General features: G+C 33.0%; 2 protein-coding genes across 9 annotated transcripts in view; one reads left to right on the forward strand and one right to left on the reverse strand.

The window, feature by feature from the left end:
- The window catches only part of LOC126698560 (MDIS1-interacting receptor like kinase 2-like), a 119612-nt gene that overhangs the window by 4635 nt on the left and 91693 nt on the right, over positions 1 to 23284 (forward strand). The gene's annotated exons all lie outside the window — the stretch shown is intronic.
- The window catches only part of LOC126698561 (uncharacterized), an 80366-nt gene continuing 61671 nt past the window's right edge, over positions 4590 to 23284 (reverse strand). The window contains exons 2-3 of one of the 4 annotated variants that reach the window (XM_050395879.1): positions 5675 to 5715; positions 4590 to 4952 (exon numbers count right to left, since the gene is read on the reverse strand). In XM_050395879.1, the coding sequence (XP_050251836.1) occupies positions 4938 to 4952; positions 5675 to 5715 (56 nt within the window). In that variant the 3' untranslated portion in view covers positions 4590 to 4937. Of the gene's footprint in view, positions 4953 to 5044; positions 6757 to 23284 lie in introns of those variants that run through there. The other 3 variants (XM_050395878.1, XM_050395877.1, XM_050395876.1) reach the window with 3 other exon arrangements.

Consider the following 23284-nt stretch of genomic DNA (forward strand, 5'->3'; position numbering starts at 1 on the left):
ATGAATGTCGGTTGGAAAGCGTTCAATGAGAGGCCTCTGAGTTAGAATCATGTTGATAGCGTTGCTACCAATAAAGTTTGAAAACCATACTGGTTGGTACTTCCTAGTGTACCTACAACTATGACATCCAGGTTCGAATCTTTCCTCCTACGTTGTAATTGAAAAAAAAAAAAAAAAAAAAAAAAGTTTTGAACTTCCCCATCGCAACCTCATGTAATACCAAAACCTTTATGGCTCTTTATATAATTATCGAGAGGCATCACTGGTGGCTCTACGATCAATTTAGGGTGGTCACAGGACCACCCTGACTTGAAATTTTTTTTATTATATATAAATTTTAAAAATTTATGATTTTTTAACCCTTAAAAAATATTTGTGACCACCCTAAATATTTTTAGACCCAACATAATTAAATTTTGGACAAAATTTGGTAACAAATTTGGTTGTAAACTAAGGCTATAGCTCTACTTTATTATTATTATTATTTTTTAATTATTGTATGTGAATTTTGACAAATTCACAAATAGATACATTTTCTTTTTATATCCTCTATATTTGCAAAATTTCAAGAAGATCAAAAATTAATAGCCATGTTATCAATCAAATCTTTAAATTTCGAGTTTTTGTATTCTAAAATTATACATAAAAAATAAATTTATGGACCAAAGTAAATAACATACAATTGATATGAAATTTGACATGTGTCCTAAGAACGTAAAAATTAAAGAACATGCAATTCAACAATTAGATTTTCAAAATTGACCATGTTAATTTATTTAATGAGAGTTGTAGCCTTTGGGTATAATTTAGTTTGTAGCCAAATATTGTCCTTAAACTTTAGTCCCTTTAACAATATATTAGGTCCTTACAAACAAAAAAAACAAAAAAAAAATCCCAAGAAAATTTTTATCTAACTAAAATTTTGATAGAGATGTAACTTTTAACATTGGTAATGAGACTATCATGCAAAAATTTCAAAATAAAAAAATTTGTAGAAAGAAATTTTAAGACTTTATGTATTTGTGTGAGTGTGTATGTGTGTTTTTTTTGGGTCAATATATGAAATTCTCTTTTAATTAAATTTTGTGTAATTTAAGTTTCTTAATAACCACCCTGGAAAATATTCCTGGAGCCCCCACTGAGAGGCATGACATGTGATTGTAAAACATGCACGTATACACGACTCCTATTACCCGCACACCTGCATTTACAATCATCTAAATTATTATCTTAGTACATGCAGAATAACACCAAACTCAGCACATTCATGTACAGAAAATTTGAAATAAGTGATGCATCTTACAAATTCAAAATGTACAAAATGATTAAACAAATTGAGTCAAGCCGAGTATTAAAAGTTCATGTTTTTTTAATTTTATTTTATTTTAAACACGAGCTGAGCTCGAGCTTGTTCACGAGCTATTTGATTAATTTATTACTGTCTTATATATAGTAAAATCAAGCTACTTGATTAACTTATTATTTTCTTATATATAGTAAAATAATGACTAAAACATTATACCCCTTCACAAATCTATGAATTTTTCCTACAAATTGATTAATTATGTTATGAAAAACTACAAATAATGATTTTATATCATATGAATCAATTTACAAACTTATACAACCCAATTTGAAGTTTATATAAATACATTATATTTTTAGACAAGTATACATATAAATATACAGTATTATATATATTTAATTCAAGCCCTCATGTTCACCGGCTTGTTCATAAACACATTATTATATTTGAGCTTGATTTGCTTGATAATCAAGTCTAAAGTTAGATTTGAGCTTAACTTGTTTACTAAACAAACAGACATAAACAAGATTTTTCTAGAACCGAGTTGGAGCTATTCATAAATAGCTTGGTTAATTCATTAATTTACAGCCCTATAGCCAACTCCAATCTAATTAAATCACACCCCTAATTAAGCATCTTGATATGGGGTACGTATATATGGATTATCATGAAATAAGTCGGATAAAACCCATGTTTAAATTGTAGGAAATTTTTCACTTATTACATTCATCAAATTCAGCACATCCCAATCTGATTAGCTTCTAGTTAGAGTAGAATTGGCCTGTAATATTCCGAGCAATTGTGGGAAATTTAGTCCTTCTCTAAACAGCGTAAGCTTTTCTAACAATAGCTTCTCTGGAGAACAACCACCTGAATTGTGTAGTGGCTTCAGTCTTCAAAATTTCAGTGAATGGTAACAACTTCATAGGGCCATTGCCTGAGTGCTTGAGAAATTGTTCCCTACTAGAGAGGGTGCGGTTTGATGGGAACAACTTCAATGGCAACATCACAAATGTATTTGGGGTTCATCCAAATCTTTATTTCATTTCTCTTAATGACAATCAATTTATTGGCATTATCTCACCGCAGTGGGCAGAATATGTATCTCTAACCAATTTAGAGATGGAGAGAAACAGAATTTCGGGTGAAATCCCAGCTGAGCTTGGGAGGTTGACTCAATTGCACTCTTTAATTCTTGACTCAAATGAATTGTCTGGGAAAATTCCAAGTGCATTGGGAAATCTAAGCCTGTTTGAGCTCAATCTGAGCAAGAATCTTCTGATAGGAGAGATTCCTCAGAGCCTAGGCAGTTTGGTTCAGCTTGAGGAACTTGATTTGTCTGAGAACAAATTAACTGGGAACATACCAAAATAGCTTGGGAATTGTGGGAGATTATTGGGCATTGGAAGATTGTTGAACCCAGATAGGAGTAATTGGACAACAATTGCTGGGTCTTATGGCTTCATGGCTCCAGGTAAGCTAACAATATAACTTCTAGAATCTAAATTATTGTTCTGGCCTAAAAATGTTTCCCTAAATGAAAAGAAGGCTTCCATATTAGTAACTTTTTTCATATCCTGTTGCCAAATACTTGTGTTCTTCTAAATTTGTCAACATTGATTAGTTCGGTAGATGTTTTGGTGACAATGTATCATTAGATTATATTGAATTTGTTTTATAATTGTGCAGAACTTGTGACGTTTATAAATGTGACGTTTATAGCTTTGGAGTGGTAGCATTAGAAGTTATAATGGGAAGGCATCCAAGGGAGCTCCTATCTTCCTTGTCATTTAAATTGAGAACAGTGGCATCAACTTCAGACACTGCAGAAATTCTATTAAAGGATGTGCTAGACAAAGGACATCCACCACCTACAGGCCAAATAGCAGAGGAGGTGTTGTTTCTAGTGACAATAGCCTTAGCATGTGTGCGTTACTCTCCAGAGGCAAGACCCACATGAGTTTTGTGGCACAAGAACTATCAGCTCAAATCCAAGCTTGCCTATCCGACCAATTAGACATGATAACCATTAGCAAGCTTACAGGCCTCCAGAAATACTACAAATTGGCACCAGAATTTGAGTAGTGATTAGTGTTTGGCAAAGGTATTGCCAGGCCTGGTATGTATTGTACAATATTTTTGGTCCCATCCCATGCAGTCATTAGTAAATGAGAATGTTGGATCTTGATGTCCCAAGAAAAACAATCTTTTTATTTATTTATTTATTTTTTTGTCCTTTCATTTCTTTTGAGTATATGCAGGGGTCACCCCAGGTTGAGCACCAGTGAGGTTAATATAGATATTTTTGTTATTTGACATACCTGTTTATAGTTTTTATATCTTTTTTATTGTACACAAATACATATACATAGTTCTTCATGTAAAGAACCTAATTTTCAGTATATACACTACTTCATCTACCATAACCTGCCAGATTTTTATTTTCCCCCTTATGTTTCCTTCCTGGAAAGTTGATGACTTGCTAACCATTTTCCCTCTAGTCAATCTCATTATTTGTTTATTAACAATCTTTTATCTTTTGCTGAATTTTCTTATTAAGCATATGAACTGCAGAATCTCCTCATCCTTATTGTCCTTTTTCTTTTCTGGCTGCTCAAAGTTATCCTTTGACTAAGTGGAAATGTTTGGCTTCTGGTTAAACTTAGCCATCTTCCCACGATGCTTCTTGAAAAGCATGCACAAGTCAACATGGCTGTGAATGGGACACCTCATGGTTACTGGGCAGAAACAAGCCAATATGGCTGTGGCCTGTGGGTGGGACAGGCTAAAAGGCTCAAAGAACAATGGACAAGCTTTCTCTCTAAACTAGTTTGGTGATATCTTATCATTTCTATTTATCCCCCGTTTAAATTTTAGTACAATCAAATCAATGGACAAGTTTTCTCTCCAAACTAGTTTGGTGATATCTTATCATTTCTATTTATTCCCCATTTAATTTTTAATACATTCAAATCAAGGGGAGAGATCTATTTCCCTCTTAATTTTTAAAACATCTAAAATACCGGGATACAATTCCCCTCCCCTCTACGCTTCTCATATCTCATACCTTCTACTCTACTGGACTCTACCTCTGAACTTCAAACTGAAACATCTTCTATTCCACTCTCATATACCTCCAAACTTACAAACCTCGTAAAAGAATGTAAATCAGAATATGCATAGCTTCATTAAAAGGCAATCCACCTAGGTTGCATCCAAGGTTTCTGAACCTTGTAATGCTCGTGAGGCGGTGTTTGAGGATAAAGAAGAACGGAAATCCATATGACTTGGGAAGTTGCCATAAAATACCTTAAATAGATGTACTTATTAGATACACAGTTTTCTTCTCTTGATTAGTCTGGGTACATCCCTAAATAATTTGCATTTCCTCTAATTAATTAACAACGCAGTACCAGAGTATTCAAATGGAGAGGATTCCTGCACCACAAAAACAGCAGACACAATATACATAAATGTTGTTTCAAATTATTTCTTTAGCCCTGTCATTGGTTAGATTGTTGATCTGGGTAGTAGTGTTAGCAGCTGTTGTAGCAGCAGTGTTTCTCTTTTGGTCCGACACCAAGTAGAAATATAGTTCCAGGCAGTGGCAATGAAGAAGTCAACCTGTGACTTATGAGAGACGTGTCTGTGATCACATTACATACATTAAGAACTAAACATCCATGCAATGCACACCCATAAATTTTGATACCAATAGAATCAACAAAACTAACAATGCACTTAAAGACAGTAAATTAAAATCACAGGATTTGGGGCACAAAAGGTTGAAGTCTAATATGCAGCAATACAGCAGGAAACACCAGCCATTTACAGAAGTTCAATTCAAGAATGCTACCAATTTCTCTATCTAGTTTGAGGCTTAGAACATGACTTGTTAAGAGAATTCAAAATTTTCCAAATTCGCCATTAATTCTTACAATACATGTAGTGTAGGTTGGCATAATGGAGAATTCACTGGGTGCATAGCACTTTGTGCCTTGAGCGCATGACAAGTCCCATAAGCAACAGACATATGATATAATCATCTTGGGATCAAGCTAAGAGATCCATAACACTTAAAACAGGACACAATCAAATACCAAAGCCATCATAATTACTCATCCCCTCTGTAACAGAGAGACTCCTATTTCAAAATCCTTCTTTTTTGGGGTGGCAAGGAAAGGGAATATGTTGAACACAAGGAGTGATAAGTGTGTGACTTTGGAATTGACAAACCACGTCACAGCTAGATATTTCAGAATTTTTTTCTATGGAGATCACAATCAATGAAAAAATGCTAACCAACTTTAAATTATTAAAGACATTAAACTGGAAGTCAAAATGTTATAACTGTTCCATCCCACATACCTTCTCCGATTGAATTCCTACATCAAGAAGATCCATCTTACCTTGATACACATCCAACAATTGAGGAACATTGGCCTGAAATTTAATCACAAACTTTTCCAAAAAGCACTTCTCGCTAGGTAGTAAAAAGGTTGCTGAGGAGAACTTATTCTTGATCAAATCCTTGGCTAACAAAACTTGAACAACTGAACACCTAGGGATAATCCTCTTCTCCAAGCTTAAACCTAGAACTGAAGGATTTTTAGCAATGTCTGCTGACGGCCAACCCATTTTGTGTACAAGGAAGTCCATTGTTTTTGTGACCTTCTCTTCTGATAAAAGCACACAATTTGGATTCCTTCTAAATGCTAACAGAGCTACATCCTTGGACCAACCCCACCTCTTATAAACTTCCAATTTAGATTCCCACATTGGCTTCTTCATCTTCAAAATCGCCTGGATTGCTCGGACAAATACCGATTTCGAAGGATCAAATCCCATTTCCTTAACCTCATGGACAGCCTCAACAAACTTAGCATGTTTAATGAACGCACTACCCGGAAAATTGGTCACCAAGAAAGAGATGGCTGATTCAGGTACTCCAAATTCTCTCAGAAGGGCAATATTTGGAACCATATTATTAGTTACATCAAATAGAAAAGAAAGCTGTGACCGCTTCAAAGTTGTAATAACTTTCTCGTCCACCACAAGTACACTCTTGAGGAAATTATAGCAGGGGATAAGATGGTTCTCTAAACTCCTAACCAATAGTAAAGGACTTGAAGTGAGAATCCGAGTGAGGTCAGAGCTTGAAACCCCTACCTTAGAAAGGAAAAATTCAATTTTGGGCAAAAGGGTCTTCCCAGGATCAGATAAAAGCAACGTTGGGTGCGTTCTGACAAGTTTGGCGATTTGGGTATTGGTAAACCCATGCTCTTTGAGAAGACTAAGCACCGAGTCTGGTCTATCTGGGTTTCCCAACTGTACCTTCTGTGATGCTAAAATAGCAGATTTTGAGGACAACCCACAAGAGTTTATGAGGTAAGACACTGTAAAAGAATGTTTTTCTTGTTGCCGTTGTTGGTGTTTTGATTCAGAAAAACCTGTTGATGCATACGATTTCACAATAAAGAAAGCATTTTGCTGAAGAAAACCCAGTTGGGTCATCTTATGTTTGAGCAATAGTAGCTGTCTGAAAGAGTGAAAGTTAAACATAATTGACTCACCGAGTTTGCCTCAGACAAACTGGGTTGGTTATCCGAATAATTCTTCAGCGAGTAGTAGAGAAGATTTGGACTCGTACGAGTACTAAGCTATGATTCATGGGTTTGTGAATTTTAGCGTGCATTGGCAAAAAGCAAATTCCCATCCCAATTTTTAGGAATTTTTTTTCTAAATAATAATAAATATTAAAAAATTTAGTTAGTTATCACGTTTCAAAACAATGTTGAAAATTAGCATCTTGAGTGCCTAAAACTCGAGTTCCAAGATAAAAATTGAGTTTTTAAGTCTTGATTTGTAAATGGATTAGTTTAAAGAGGGAAAAAATCAAGCTGAAAATCGAGTTTTAAAGACTCGATTTTCATAAATTGAATAAAAACGCCGCTATAGAGCTATAAAATGTCATTATAGGGCTTAAAAACGTCACTATAGGACTCCCTAATCCTGTACTTATAAAAAAAAATTTTGCAGGAAAACGCCGCTATAGGGATTTAAAACGTCACTTTAAGGCTTGAAAACGCTACTATAGGTGAAATTTTTTTTGCATAAAACTCGAGTCTTAAAGACTCGAGATCTATGTGGCATTTTCATACTCGCAAGGCGAGTCTTTTGGACTCGAGTTCTAATATGGATCTCGAGTTTCTAAAACTCGAGATGCTAAATAATAATAAATATTAAAAAATTTAGTTAGTTATCACGTTTCAAAACAATGTTGAAAATTAGAATCTTGAGTGCCTAAAACTCGAGTTCCAAGATAAAAATCGAGTTTTTAAGTCTTGATTTGTAAATGGATTAGTTTAAAATGGGAAAAAATCAAGCTGAAAATCGAGTTTTAAAGACTCGATTTTCATAAATTGAATAAAAACGCCGCTATAGGGCTATAAAATGTCATTATAGGGCTTAAAAACGCCACTATAGGACTCCCTAAACCTGTACTTATAAAAAAAAATTTTGCAGGAAAACGCCGCTATAGGGATTTAAAACGTCACTTTAAGGCTTGAAAACGCCACTATAGGTGAAATTTTTTTTGCATAAAACTCGAGTCTTAAAAACTCGAGATCTATGTGGCATTTTCATACTCGCAAGGCGAGTCTTTTGGACTCGAGTTCTAATATGGATCTCGAGTTTCTAAAACTCGAGATGCTCAATAATAATAAATATTAAAAAATTTAGTTAGTTATCACGTTTCAAAACAATGTTGAAAATTAGCATCTTGAGTGCCTAAAACTCGAGTTCCAAGATAAAAATCGAGTTTTTAAGTCTTGATTTGTAAATGGATTAGTTTAAAGTGGGAAAAAATCAAGCTGAAAATCGAGTTTTAAAGACTCGATTTTCATAAATTGAATAAAAACGCCGCTATAGGGCTATAAAATGTCATTATAGGGCTTAAAAACGCCACTATAGGACTCCCTAAACCTGTACTTATAAAAAAAAATTTTGCAGGAAAACGCCGCTATAGGGATTTAAAACGTCACTTTAAGGCTTGAAAACGCCACTATAGGTGAAATTTTTTTTGCATAAAACTCGAGTCTTAAATACTCGAGATCTATGTGGCATTTTCATACTCGCAAGGCGAGTCTTTTGGACTCGAGTTCTAATATGGATCTCGAGTTTCTAAAACTCGAGATGCTAAATAATAATAAATATTAAAAAATTTAGTTAGTTATCACGTTTCAAAACAATGTTGAAAATTAGCATCTTGAGTGCCTAAAACTCGAGTTCCAAGATAAAAATCGAGTTTTTAAGTCTTGATTTGTAAATGGATTAGTTTAAAGTGGGAAAAAATCAAGCTGAAAATCGAGTTTTAAAGACTCGATTTTCATAAATTGAATAAAAACGCAGCTATAGGGTTATAAAATGTCATTATAGGGCTTAAAAACGCCACTATAGGACTCGATAAACCTGTACTTATAAAAAAAAATTTTGCAGGAAAACGCCGCTATAGGGATTTAAAACGTCACTTTAAGGCTTGAAAACGCCACTATAGGTGAAATTTTTTTTGCATAAAACTCGAGTCTTAAAGACTCGAGATCTATGTGGCATTTTCATACTCGCAAGGCGAGTCTTTTGGACTCGAGTTCTAATATGGATCTCAAGTTTCTAAAACTCGAGATGCTAAATAATAATAAATATTAAAAAATTTAGTTAGTTATCACGTTTCAAAACAATGTTGAAAATTAGCATCTTGAGTGCCTAAAACTCGAGTTCCAAGATAAAAATCGAGTTTCTAAGTCTTGATTTGTAAATGGATTAGTTTAAAGTGGGAAAAAATCAAGCTGAAAATCGAGTTTTAAAGACTCGATTTTCATAAATTGAATAAAAACGCCGCTATAGGGCTATAAAATGTCATTATAGGGCTTAAAAACGCCACTATAGGACTCCCTAAACCTGTACTTATAAAAAAAATTTTTGCAGGAAAACGCCGCTATAGGGATTTAAAACGTCACTTTAAGGCTTGAAAACGCCACTATAGGTGAAATTTTTTTTGCATAAAACTCGAGTCTTAAATACTCGAGATCTATGTGGCATTTTCATACTCGCAAGGCGAGTCTTTTGGACTCGAGTTCTAATATGGATCTCGAGTTTCTAAAACTCGAGATGCTAAATAATAATAAATATTAAAAAATTTAGTTAGTTATCACGTTTCAAAACAATGTTGAAAATTAGCATCTTGAGTGCCTAAAACTCGAGTTCCAAGATAAAAATCGAGTTTTTAAGTCTTGATTTGTAAATGGATTAGTTTAAAGTGGGAAAAAATCAAGCTGAAAATCGAGTTTTAAAGACTCGATTTTCATAAATTGAATAAAAACGCAGCTATAGGGTTATAAAATGTCATTATAGGGCTTAAAAACGCCACTATAGGACTCGATAAACCTGTACTTATAAAAAAAAATTTTGCAGGAAAACGCCGCTATAGGGATTTAAAACGTCACTTTAAGGCTTGAAAACGCCACTATAGGTGAAATTTTTTTTGCATAAAACTCGAGTCTTAAAGACTCGAGATCTATGTGGCATTTTCATACTCGCAAGGCGAGTCTTTTGGACTCGAGTTCTAATATGGATCTCGAGTTTCTAAAACTCGAGATGCTAAATAATAATAAATATTAAAAAATTTAGTTAGTTATCACGTTTCAAAACAATGTTGAAAATTAGCATCTTGAGTGCCTAAAACTCGAGTTCCAAGATAAAAATCGAGTTTTTAAGTCTTGATTTGTAAATGGATTAGTTTAAAGTGGGAAAAAATCAAGCTGAAAATCGAGTTTTAAAGACTCGATTTTCATAAATTGAATAAAAACGCCGCTATAGTGCTATAAAATGTCATTATAGGGCTTAAAAACGCCACTATAGGACTCCCTAAACCTGTACTTATAAAAAAAAATTTTGCAGGAAAACGCCGCTATAGGGATTTAAAACGTCACTTTAAGGCTTGAAAACGCCACTATAGGTGAAATTTTTTTTGCATAAAACTCGAGTCTTAAATACTCGAGATCTATGTGGCATTTTCATACTCGCAAGGCGAGTCTTTTGGACTCGAGTTCTAATATGGATCTCGAGTTTCTAAAACTCGAGATGCTAAATAATAATAAATATTAAAAAATTTAGTTAGTTATCACGTTTCAAAACAATGTTGAAAATTAGCATCTTGAGTGCCTAAAACTCGAGTTCCAAGATAAAAATCGAGTTTTTAAGTCTTGATTTGTAAATGGATTAGTTTAAAGTGGGAAAAAATCAAGCTGAAAATCGAGTTTTAAAGACTCGATTTTCATAAATTGAATAAAAACGCAGCTATAGGGTTATAAAATGTCATTATAGGGCTTAAAAACGCCACTATAGGACTCGATAAACCTGTACTTATAAAAAAAAATTTTGCAGGAAAACGCCGCTATAGGGATTTAAAACGTCACTTTAAGGCTTGAAAACGCCACTATAGGTGAAATTTTTTTTGCATAAAACTCGAGTCTTAAAGACTCGAGATCTATGTGGCATTTTCATACTCGCAAGGCGAGTCTTTTGGACTCGAGTTCTAATATGGATCTCAAGTTTCTAAAACTCGAGATGCTAAATAATAATAAATATTAAAAGATTTAGTTAGTTATCACGTTTCAAAACAATGTTGAAAATTAGCATCTTGAGTGCCTAAAACTCGAGTTCCAAGATAAAAATCGAGTTTTTAAGTCTTGATTTGTAAATGGATTAGTTTAAAGTGGGAAAAAATCAAGCTGAAAATCGAGTTTTAAAGACTCGATTTTCATAAATTGAATAAAAACGCCGCTATAGGGCTATAAAATGTCATTATAGGGCTTAAAAACGCCACTATAGGACTCCCTAAACCTGTACTTATAAAAAAAAATTTTGCAGGAAAACGCCGCTATAGGGATTTAAAACGTCACTTTAAGGCTTGAAAACGCCACTATAGGTGAAATTTTTTTTGCATAAAACTCGAGTCTTAAATACTCGAGATCTATGTGGCATTTTCATACTCGCAAGGCGAGTCTTTTGGACTCGAGTTCTAATATGGATCTCGAGTTTCTAAAACTCGAGGTGCTAAATAATAATAAATATTAAAAAATTTAGTTAGTTATCACGTTTCAAAACAATGTTGAAAATTAGCATCTTGAGTGCCTAAAACTCGAGTTCCAAGATAAAAATCGAGTTTTTAAGTCTTGATTTGTAAATGGATTAGTTTAAAGTGGGAAAAAATCAAGCTGAAAATCGAGTTTTAAAGACTCGATTTTCATAAATTGAATAAAAACGCAGCTATAGGGTTATAAAATGTCATTATAGGGCTTAAAAACGCCACTATAGGACTCGATAAACCTGTACTTATAAAAAAAAATTTTGCAGGAAAACGCCGCTATAGGGATTTAAAACGTCACTTTAAGGCTTGAAAACGCCACTATAGGTGAAATTTTTTTTGCATAAAACTCGAGTCTTAAAGACTCGAGATCTATGTGGCATTTTCATACTCGCAAGGCGAGTCTTTTGGACTCGAGTTCTAATATGGATCTCGAGTTTCTAAAACTCGAGATGCTAAATAATAATAAATATTAAAAAATTTAGTTAGTTATCACGTTTCAAAACAATGTTGAAAATTAGCATCTTGAGTGCCTAAAACTCGAGTTCCAAGATAAAAATCGAGTTTTTAAGTCTTGATTTGTAAATGGATTAGTTTAAAGTGGGAAAAAATCAAGCTGAAAATCGAGTTTTAAAGACTCGATTTTCATAAATTGAATAAAAACGCCGCTATAGTGCTATAAAATGTCATTATAGGGCTTAAAAACGCCACTATAGGACTCCCTAAACCTGTACTTATAAAAAAAAATTTTGCAGGAAAACGCCGCTATAGGGATTTAAAACGTCACTTTAAGACTTGAAAACGCCACTATAGGTGAAATTTTTTTTGCATAAAACTCGAGTCTTAAAGACTCGAGATCTATGTGGCATTTTCATACTCGCAAGGCGAGTCTTTTGGACTCGAGTTCTAATATGGATCTCGAGTTTCTAAAACTCGAGATGCTAAATAATAATAAATATTAAAAAATTTAGTTAGTTATCACGTTTCAAAACAATGTTGAAAATTAGCATCTTGAGTGCCTAAAACTCGAGTTCCAAGATAAAAATCGAGTTTTTAAGTCTTGATTTGTAAATGGATTAGTTTAAAGTGGGAAAAAATCAAGCTGAAAATCGAGTTTTAAAGACTCGATTTTCATAAATTGAATAAAAACGCCGCTATAGGGCTATAAAATGTCATTATAGGGCTTAAAAACGCCACTATAGGACTCCCTAAACCTGTACTTATAAAAAAAAATTTTGCAGGAAAACGCCGCTATAGGGATTTAAAACGTCACTTTAAGGCTTGAAAACGCCACTATAGGTGAAATTTTTTTTGCATAAAACTCGAGTCTTAAAGACTCGAGATCTATGTGGCATTTTCATACTCGCAAGACGAGTCTTTTGGACTCGAGTTCTAATATGGATCTCGAGTTTCTAAAACTCGAGATGCTAAATAATAATAAATATTAAAAAATTATAGTTAGTTATCACGTTTCAAAACAATGTTGAAAATTAGCATCTTGAGTGCCTAAAACTCGAGTTCCAAGATAAAAATCGAGTTTTTAAGTCTTGATTTGTAAATGGATTAGTTTAAAGTGGGAAAAAATCAAGCTGAAAATCGAGTTTTAAAGACTCGATTTTCATAAATTGAATAAAAACGCAGCTATAGGTTTATAAAATGTCATTATAGGGCTTAAAAACGCCACTATAGGACTCGATAAACCTGTACTTATAAAAAAAATTTTTGCAGGAAAACGCCGCTATAGGGATTTAAAACGTCACTTTAAGGCTTGAAAACGCCACTATAGGTGAAATTTTTTTTGCATAAAACTCGAGTCTTAAATACTCGAGATCTATGTGGCATTTTCATACTCGCAAGGCGAGTCTTTTGGACTCGAGTTCTAATATGGATCTCGAGTTTCTAAAACTCGAGATGCTAAATAATAATAAATATTAAAAAATTTAGTTAGTTATCACGTTTCAAAACAATGTTGAAAATTAGCATCTTGAGTGCCTAAAACTCGAGTTCCAAGATAAAAATCGAGTTTTTAAGTCTTGATTTGTAAATGGATTAGTTTAAAGTGGGAAAAAATCAAGCTGAAAATCGAGTTTTAAAGACTCGATTTTCATAAATTGAATAAAAACGCAGCTATAGGGTTATAAAATGTCATTATAGGGCTTAAAAACGCCACTATAGGACTCGATAAACCTGTACTTATAAAAAAAAAATTTTGCAGGAAAACGCCGCTATAGGGATTTAAAACGTCACTTTAAGGCTTGAAAACGCCACTATAGGTGAAATTTTTTTTGCATAAAACTCGAGTCTTAAAGACTCGAGATCTATGTGGCATTTTCATACTCGCAAGGCGAGTCTTTTGGACTCGAGTTCTAATATGGATCTCGAGTTTCTAAAACTCGAGATGCTAAATAATAATAAATATTAAAAAATTTAGTTAGTTATCACGTTTCAAAACAATGTTGAAAATTAGCATCTTGAGTGCCTAAAACTCGAGTTCCAAGATAAAAATCGAGTTTTTAAGTCTTGATTTGTAAATGGATTAGTTTAAAGTGGGAAAAAATCAAGCTGAAAATCGAGTTTTAAAGACTCGATTTTCATAAATTGAATAAAAACGCCGCTATAGTGCTATAAAATGTCATTATAGGGCTTAAAAACGCCACTATAGGACTCCCTAAACCTGTACTTATAAAAAAAAATTTTGCAGGAAAACGCCGCTATAGGGATTTAAAACGTCACTTTATGACTTGAAAACGCCACTATAGGTGAAATTTTTTTTGCATAAAACTCGAGTCTTAAAGACTCGAGATCTATGTGGCATTTTCATACTCGCAAGGCGAGTCTTTTGGACTCGAGTTCTAATATGGATCTCGAGTTTCTAAAACTCGAGATGCTAAATAATAATAAATATTAAAAAATTTAGTTAGTTATCACGTTTCAAAACAATGTTGAAAATTAGCATCTTGAGTGCCTAAAACTCGAGTTCCAAGATAAAAATCGAGTTTTTAAGTCTTGATTTGTAAATGGATTAGTTTAAAGTGGGAAAAAATCAAGCTGAAAATCGAGTTTTAAAGACTCGATTTTCATAAATTGAATAAAAACGCAGCTATAGGGTTATAAAATGTCATTATAGGGCTTAAAAACGCCACTATAGGACTCGATAAACCTGTACTTATAAAAAAAAATTTTGCAGGAAAACGCCGCTATAGGGATTTAAAACGTCACTTTAAGGCTTGAAAACGCCACTATAGGTGAAATTTTTTTTGCATAAAACTCGAGTCTTAAAGACTCGAGATCTATGTGGCATTTTCATACTCGCAAGGCGAGTCTTTTGGACTCGAGTTCTAATATGGATCTCAAGTTTCTAAAACTCGAGATGCTAAATAATAATAAATATTAAAAAATTTAGTTAGTTATCACGTTTCAAAACAATGTTGAAAATTAGCATCTTGAGTGCCTAAAACTCGAGTTCCAAGATAAAAATCGAGTTTCTAAGTCTTGATTTGTAAATGGATTAGTTTAAAGTGGGAAAAAATCAAGCTGAAAATCGAGTTTTAAAGACTCGATTTTCATAAATTGAATAAAAACGCCGCTATAGGGCTATAAAATGTCATTATAGGGCTTAAAAACGCCACTATAGGACTCCCTAAACCTGTACTTATAAAAAAAATTTTTGCAGGAAAACGCCGCTATAGGGATTTAAAACGTCACTTTAAGGCTTGAAAACGGCACTATAGGTGAAATTTTTTTTGCATAAAACTCGAGTCTTAAATACTCGAGATCTATGTGGCATTTTCATACTCGCAAGGCGAGTCTTTTGGACTCGAGTCCTAATATGGATCTCGAGTTTCTAAAACTCGAGATGCTAAATAATAATAAATATTAAAAAATTTAGTTAGTTATCACGTTTCAAAACAATGTTGAAAATTAGCATCTTGAGTGCCTAAAACTCGAGTTCCAAGATAAAAATCGAGTTTTTAAGTCTTGATTTGTAAATGGATTAGTTTAAAGTGGGAAAAAATCAAGCTGAAAATCGAGTTTTAAAGACTCGATTTTCATAAATTGAATAAAAACGCAGCTATAGGGTTATAAAATGTCATTATAGGGCTTAAAAACGCCACTATAGGACTCGATAAACCTGTACTTATAAAAAAAAATTTTGCAGGAAAACGCCGCTATAGGGATTTAAAACGTCACTTTAAGGCTTGAAAACGCCACTATAGGTGAAATTTTTTTTGCATAAAACTCGAGTCTTAAAGACTCGAGATCTATGTGGCATTTTCATACTCGCAAGGCGAGTCTTTTGGACTCGAGTTCTAATATGGATCTCGAGTTTCTAAAACTCGAGATGCTAAATAATAATAAATATTAAAAAATTTAGTTAGTTATCACGTTTCAAAACAATGTTGAAAATTAGCATCTTGAGTGCCTAAAACTCGAATTCCAAGATAAAAATCGAGTTTTTAAGTCTTGATTTGTAAATGGATTAGTTTAAAGTGGGAAAAAATCAAGCTGAAAATCGAGTTTTAAAGACTCGATTTTCATAAATTGAATAAAAACGCCGCTATAGTGCTATAAAATGTCATTATAGTGCTTAAAAACGCCACTATAGGACTCCCTAAACCTGTACTTATAAAAAAAAATTTTGCAGGAAAACGCCGCTATAGGGATTTAAAACGTCACTTTAAGGCTTGAAAACGCCACTATAGGTGAAATTTTTTTTGCATAAAACTCGAGTCTTAAATACTCGAGATCTATGTGGCATTTTCATACTCGCAAGGCGAGTCTTTTGGACTCGAGTTCTAATATGGATCTCGAGTTTCTAAAACTCGAGATGCTAAATAATAATAAATATTAAAAAATTTAGTTAGTTATCACGTTTCAAAACAATGTTGAAAATTAGCATCTTGAGTGCCTAAAACTCGAGTTCCAAGATAAAAATCGAGTTTTTAAGTCTTGATTTGTAAATGGATTAGTTTAAAGTGGGAAAAAATCAAGCTGAAAATCGAGTTTTAAAGACTCGATTTTCATAAATTGAATAAAAACGCAGCTATAGGGTTATAAAATGTCATTATAGGGCTTAAAAACGCCACTATAGGACTCGATAAACCTGTACTTATAAAAAAAAATTTTGCAGGAAAACGCCGCTATAGGGATTTAAAACGTCACTTTAAGGCTTGAAAACGCCACTATAGGTGAAATTTTTTTTGCATAAAACTCGAGTCTTAAAGACTCGAGATCTATGTGGCATTTTCATACTCGCAAGGCGAGTCTTTTGGACTCGAGTTCTAATATGGATCTCAAGTTTCTAAAACTCGAGATGCTAAATAATAATAAATATTAAAAGATTTAGTTAGTTATCACGTTTCAAAACAATGTTGAAAATTAGCATCTTGAGTGCCTAAAACTCGAGTTCCAAGATAAAAATCGAGTTTTTAAGTCTTGATTTGTAAATGGATTAGTTTAAAGTGGGAAAAAATCAAGCTGAAAATCGAGTTTTAAAGACTCGATTTTCATAAATTGAATAAAAACGCCGCTATAGGGCTATAAAATGTCATTATAGGGCTTAAAAACGCCACTATAGGACTCCCTAAACCTGTACTTATAAAAAAAAATTTTGCAGGAAAACGCCGCTATAGGGATTTAAAACGTCACTTTAAGGCTTGAAAACGCCACTATAGGTGAAATTTTTTTTGCATAAAACTCGAGTCTTAAATACTCGAGATCTATGTGGCATTTTCATACTCGCAAGGCGAGTCTTTTGGACTCGAGTTCTAATATGGATCTCGAGTTTCTAAAACTCGAGGTGCTAAATAATAATAAATATTAAAAAATTTAGTTAGTTATCACGTTTCAAAACAATGTTGAAAATTAGCATCTTGAGTGCCTAAAACTCGAGTTCCAAGATAAAAATCGAGTTTTTAAGTCTTGATTTGTAAATGGATTAGTTTAAAGTGGGAAAAAATCAAGCTGAAAATCGAGTTTTAAAGACTCGATTTTCATAAATTGAATAAAAACGCAGCTATAGGGTTATAAAATGTCATTATAGGGCTTAAAAACGCCACTATAGGACTCGATAAACCTGTACTTATAAAAAAAAATTTTGCAGGAAAACGCCGCTATAGGGATTTAAAACGTCACTTTAAGGCTTGAAAACGCCACTATAGGTGAAATTTTTTTTGCATAAAACTCGAGTCTTAAAGACTCGAGATCTATGTGGCATTTTCATACTCGCAAGGCGAGTCTTTTGGACTCGAGTTCTAATATGGATCTCGAGTTTCTAAAACTCGAGATGCTAAATAATAATAAATATTAAAAAATTTAGTTAGTTATCACGTTTCAAAACAATGTTGAAAATTAGCATCTTGAGTGCCTAAAACTCGAGTTCCAAGATAAAAATCGAGTTTTTAAGTCTTGATTTGTAAATGGATTAGTTTAAAGTGGGAAAAAATCAAGCTGAAAATCGAGTTTTAAAGACTCGATTTTCATAAATTGAATAAAAACGCCGCTATAGTGCTATAAAATGTCATTATAGGGCTTAAAAACGCCACTATAGGACTCCCTAAACCTGTACTTATAAAAAAAAATTTTGCAGGAAAACGCCGCTATAGGGATTTAAAACGTCACTTTAAGACTTGAAAACGCCACTATAGGTGAAATTTTTTTTGCATAAAACTCGAGTCTTAAAGACTCGAGATCTATGTGGCATTTTCATACTCGCAAGGCGAGTCTTTTGGACTCGAGTTCTAATATGGATCTCGAGTTTCTAAAACTCGAGATGCTAAATAATAATAAATATTAAAAAATTTAGTTAGTTATCACGTTTCAAAACAATGTTGAAAATTAGCATCTTGAGTGCCTAAAACTCGAGTTCCAAGATAAAAATCGAGTTTTTAAGTCTTGATTTGTAAATGGATTAGTTTAAAGTGGGAAAAAATCAAGCTGAAAATCGAGTTTTAAAGACTCGATTTTCATAAATTGAATAAAAACGCCGCTATAGGGCTATAAAATGTCATTATAGGGCTTAAAAACGCCACTATAGGACTCCCTAAACCTGTACTTATAAAAAAAAATTTTGCAGGAAAACGCCGCTATAGGGATTTAAAACGTCACTTTAAGGCTTGAAAACGCCACTATAGGTGAAATTTTTTTTGCATAAAACTCGAGTCTTAAAGACTCGAGATCTATGTGGCATTTTCATACTCGCAAGACGAGTCTTTTGGACTCGAGTTCTAATATGGATCTCGAGTTTCTAAAACTCGAGATGCTAAATAATAATAAATATTAAAAAATTATAGTTAGTTATCACGTTTCAAAACAATGTTGAAAATTAGCATCTTGAGTGCCTAAAACTCGAGTTCCAAGATAAAAATCGAGTTTTTAAGTCTTGATTTGTAAATGGATTAGTTTAAAGTGGGAAAAAATCAAGCTGAAAATCGAGTTTTAAAGACTCGATTTTCATAAATTGAATAAAAACGCAGCTATAGGTTTATAAAATGTCATTATAGGGCTTAAAAACGCCACTATAGGACTCGATAAACCTGTACTTATAAAAAAAATTTTTGCAGGAAAACGCCGCTATAGGGATTTAAAACGTCACTTTAAGGCTTGAAAACGCCACTATAGGTGAAATTTTTTTTGCATAAAACTCGAGTCTTAAATACTCGAGATCTATGTGGCATTTTCATACTCGCAAGGCGAGTCTTTTGGACTCGAGTTCTAATATGGATCTCGAGTTTCTAAAACTCGAGATGCTAAATAATAATAAATATTAAAAAATTTAGTTAGTTATCACGTTTCAAAACAATGTTGAAAATTAGCATCTTGAGTGCCTAAAACTCGAGTTCCAAGATAAAAATCGAGTTTTTAAGTCTTGATTTGTAAATGGATTAGTTTAAAGTGGGAAAAAATCAAGCTGAAAATCGAGTTTTAAAGACTCGATTTTCATAAATTGAATAAAAACGCAGCTATAGGGTTATAAAATGTCATTATAGGGCTTAAAAACGCCACTATAGGACTCGATAAACCTGTACTTATAAAAAAAAATTTTGCAGGAAAACGCCGCTATAGGGATTTAAAACGTCACTTTAAGGCTTGAAAACGCCACTATAGGTGAAATTTTTTTTGCATAAAACTCGAGTCTTAAAGACTCGAGATCTATGTGGCATTTTCATACTCGCAAGGCGAGTCTTTTGGACTCGAGTTCTAATATGGATCTCAAGTTTCTAAAACTCGAGATGCTAAATAATAATAAATATTAAAAAATTTAGTTAGTTATCACGTTTCAAAACAATGTTGAAAATTAGCATCTTGAGTGCCTAAAACTCGAGTTCCAAGATAAAAATCGAGTTTCTAAGTCTTGATTTGTAAATGGATTAGTTTAAAGTGGGAAAAAATCAAGCTGAAAATCGAGTTTTAAAGACTCGATTTTCATAAATTGAATAAAAACGCCGCTATAGGGCTATAAAATGTCATTATAGGGCTTAAAAACGCCACTATAGGACTCCCTAAACCTGTACTTATAAAAAAAATTTTTGCAGGAAAACGCCGCTATAGGGATTTAAAACGTCACTTTAAGGCTTGAAAACGGCACTATAGGTGAAATTTTTTTTGCATAAAACTCGAGTCTTAAATACTCGAGATCTATGTGGCATTTTCATACTCGCAAGGCGAGTCTTTTGGACTCGAGTCCTAATATGGATCTCGAGTTTCTAAAACTCGAGATGCTAAATAATAATAAATATTAAAAAATTTAGTTAGTTATCACGTTTCAAAACAATGTTGAAAATTAGCATCTTGAGTGCCTAAAACTCGAGTTCCAAGATAAAAATCGAGTTTTTAAGTCTTGATTTGTAAATGGATTAGTTTAAAGTGGGAAAAAATCAAGCTGAAAATCGAGTTTTAAAGACTCGATTTTCATAAATTGAATAAAAACGCAGCTATAGGGTTATAAAATGTCATTATAGGGCTTAAAAACGCCACTATAGGACTCGATAAACCTGTACTTATAAAAAAAAATTTTGCAGGAAAACGCCGCTATAGGGATTTAAAACGTCACTTTAAGGCTTGAAAACGCCACTATAGGTGAAATTTTTTTTGCATAAAACTCGAGTCTTAAAGACTCGAGATCTATGTGGCATTTTCATACTCGCAAGGCGAGTCTTTTGGACTCGAGTTCTAATATGGATCTCGAGTTTCTAAAACTCGAGATGCTAAATAATAATAAATATTAAAAAATTTAGTTAGTTATCACGTTTCAAAACAATGTTGAAAATTAGCATCTTGAGTGCCTAAAACTCGAATTCCAAGATAAAAATCGAGTTTTTAAGTCTTGATTTGTAAATGGATTAGTTTAAAGTGGGAAAAAATCAAGCTGAAAATCGAGTTTTAAAGACTCGATTTTCATAAATTGAATAAAAACGCCGCTATAGTGCTATAAAATGTCATTATAGTGCTTAAAAACGCCACTATAGGACTCCCTAAACCTGTACTTATAAAAAAAAATTTTGCAGGAAAACGCCGCTATAGGGATTTAAAACGTCACTTTAAGGCTTGAAAACGCCACTATAGGTGAAATTTTTTTTGCATAAAACTCGAGTCTTAAATACTCGAGATCTATGTGGCATTTTCATACTCGCAAGGCGAGTCTTTTGGACTCGAGTTCTAATATGGATCTCGAGTTTCTAAAACTCGAGATGCTAAATAATAATAAATATTAAAAAATTTAGTTAGTTATCACGTTTCAAAACAATGTTGAAAATTAGCATCTTGAGTGCCTAAAACTCGAGTTCCAAGATAAAAATCGAGTTTTTAAGTCTTGATTTGTAAATGGATTAGTTTAAAGTGGGAAAAAATCAAGCTGAAAATCGAGTTTTAAAGACTCGATTTTCATAAATTGAATAAAAACGCAGCTATAGGGTTATAAAATGTCATTATAGGGCTTAAAAACGCCACTATAGGACTCGATAAACCTGTACTTATAAAAAAAAATTTTGCAGGAAAACGCCGCTATAGGGATTTAAAACGTCACTTTAAGGCTTGAAAACGCCACTATAGGTGAAATTTTTTTTGCATAAAACTCGAGTCTTAAAGACTCGAGATCTATGTGGCATTTTCATACTCGCAAGGCGAGTCTTTTGGACTCGAGTTCTAATATGGATCTCAAGTTTCTAAAACTCGAGATGCTAAATAATAATAAATATTAAAAGATTTAGTTAGTTATCACGTTTCAAAACAATGTTGAAAATTAGCATCTTGAGTGCCTAAAACTCGAGTTCCAAGATAAAAATCGAGTTTTTAAGTCTTGATTTGTAAATGGATTAGTTTAAAGTGGGAAAAAATCAAGCTGAAAATCGAGTTTTAAAGACTCGATTTTCATAAATTGAATAAAAACGCCGCTATAGGGCTATAAAATGTCATTATAGGGCTTAAAAACGCCACTATAGGACTCCCTAAACCTGTACTTATAAAAAAAAATTTTGCAGGAAAACGCCGCTATAGGGATTTAAAACGTCACTTTAAGGCTTGAAAACGCCACTATAGGTGAAATTTTTTTTGCATAAAACTCGAGTCTTAAATACTCGAGATCTATGTGGCATTTTCATACTCGCAAGGCGAGTCTTTTGGACTCGAGTTCTAATATGGATCTCGAGTTTCTAAAACTCGAGATGCTAAATAATAATAAATATTAAAAAATTTAGTTAGTTATCACGTTTCAAAACAATGTTGAAAATTAGCATCTTGAGTGCCTAAAACTCGAGTTCCAAGATAAAAATCGAGTTTTTAAGTCTTGATTTGTAAATGGATTAGTTTAAAGTGGGAAAAAATCAAGCTGAAAATCGAGTTTTAAAGACTCGATTTTCATAAATTGAATAAAAACGCAGCTATAGGGTTATAAAATGTCATTATAGGGCTTAAAAACGCCACTATAGGACTCGATAAACCTGTACTTATAAAAAAAAATTTTGCAGGAAAACGCCGCTATAGGGATTTAAAACGTCACTTTAAGGCTTGAAAACGCCACTATAGGTGAAATTTTTTTTGCATAAAACTCGAGTCTTAAAGACTCGAGATCTATGTGGCATTTTCATACTCGCAAGGCGAGTCTTTTGGACTCGAGTTCTAATATGGATCTCCAGTTTCTAAAACTCGAGATGCTAAATAATAATAAATATTAAAAAATTTAGTTAGTTATCACGTTTCAAAACAATGTTGAAAATTAGCATCTTGAGTGCCTAAAACTCGAGTTCCAAGATAAAAATCGAGTTTCTAAGTCTTGATTTGTAAATGGATTAGTTTAAAGTGGGAAAAAATCAAGCTGAAAATCGAGTTTTAAAGACTCGATTTTCATAAATTGAATAAAAACGCCGCTATAGGGCTATAAAATGTCATTATAGGGCTTAAAAACGCCACTATAGGACTCCCTAAACCTGTACTTATAAAAAAAATTTTTGCAGGAAAACGCCGCTATAGGGATTTAAAACGTCACTTTAAGGCTTGAAAACGCCACTATAGGTGAAATTTTTTTTTGCATAAAACTCGAGTCTTAAATACTCGAGATCTATGTGGCATTTTCATACTCGCAAGGCGAGTCTTTTGGACTCGAGTTCTAATATGGATCTCGAGTTTCTAAAACTCGAGATGCTAAATAATAATAAATATTAAAAAATTTAGTTAGTTATCACGTTTCAAAACAATGTTGAAAATTAGCATCTTGAGTGCCTAAAACTCGAGTTCCAAGATAAAAATCGAGTTTTTAAGTCTTGATTTGTAAATGGATTAGTTTAAAGTGGGAAAAAATCAAGCTGAAAATCGAGTTTTAAAGACTCGATTTTCATAAA

Source organism: Quercus robur, chromosome 9 (assembly GCF_932294415.1).
Source record: "Quercus robur chromosome 9, dhQueRobu3.1, whole genome shotgun sequence".
Lineage (NCBI taxonomy): Eukaryota > Viridiplantae > Streptophyta > Magnoliopsida > Fagales > Fagaceae > Quercus > Quercus robur.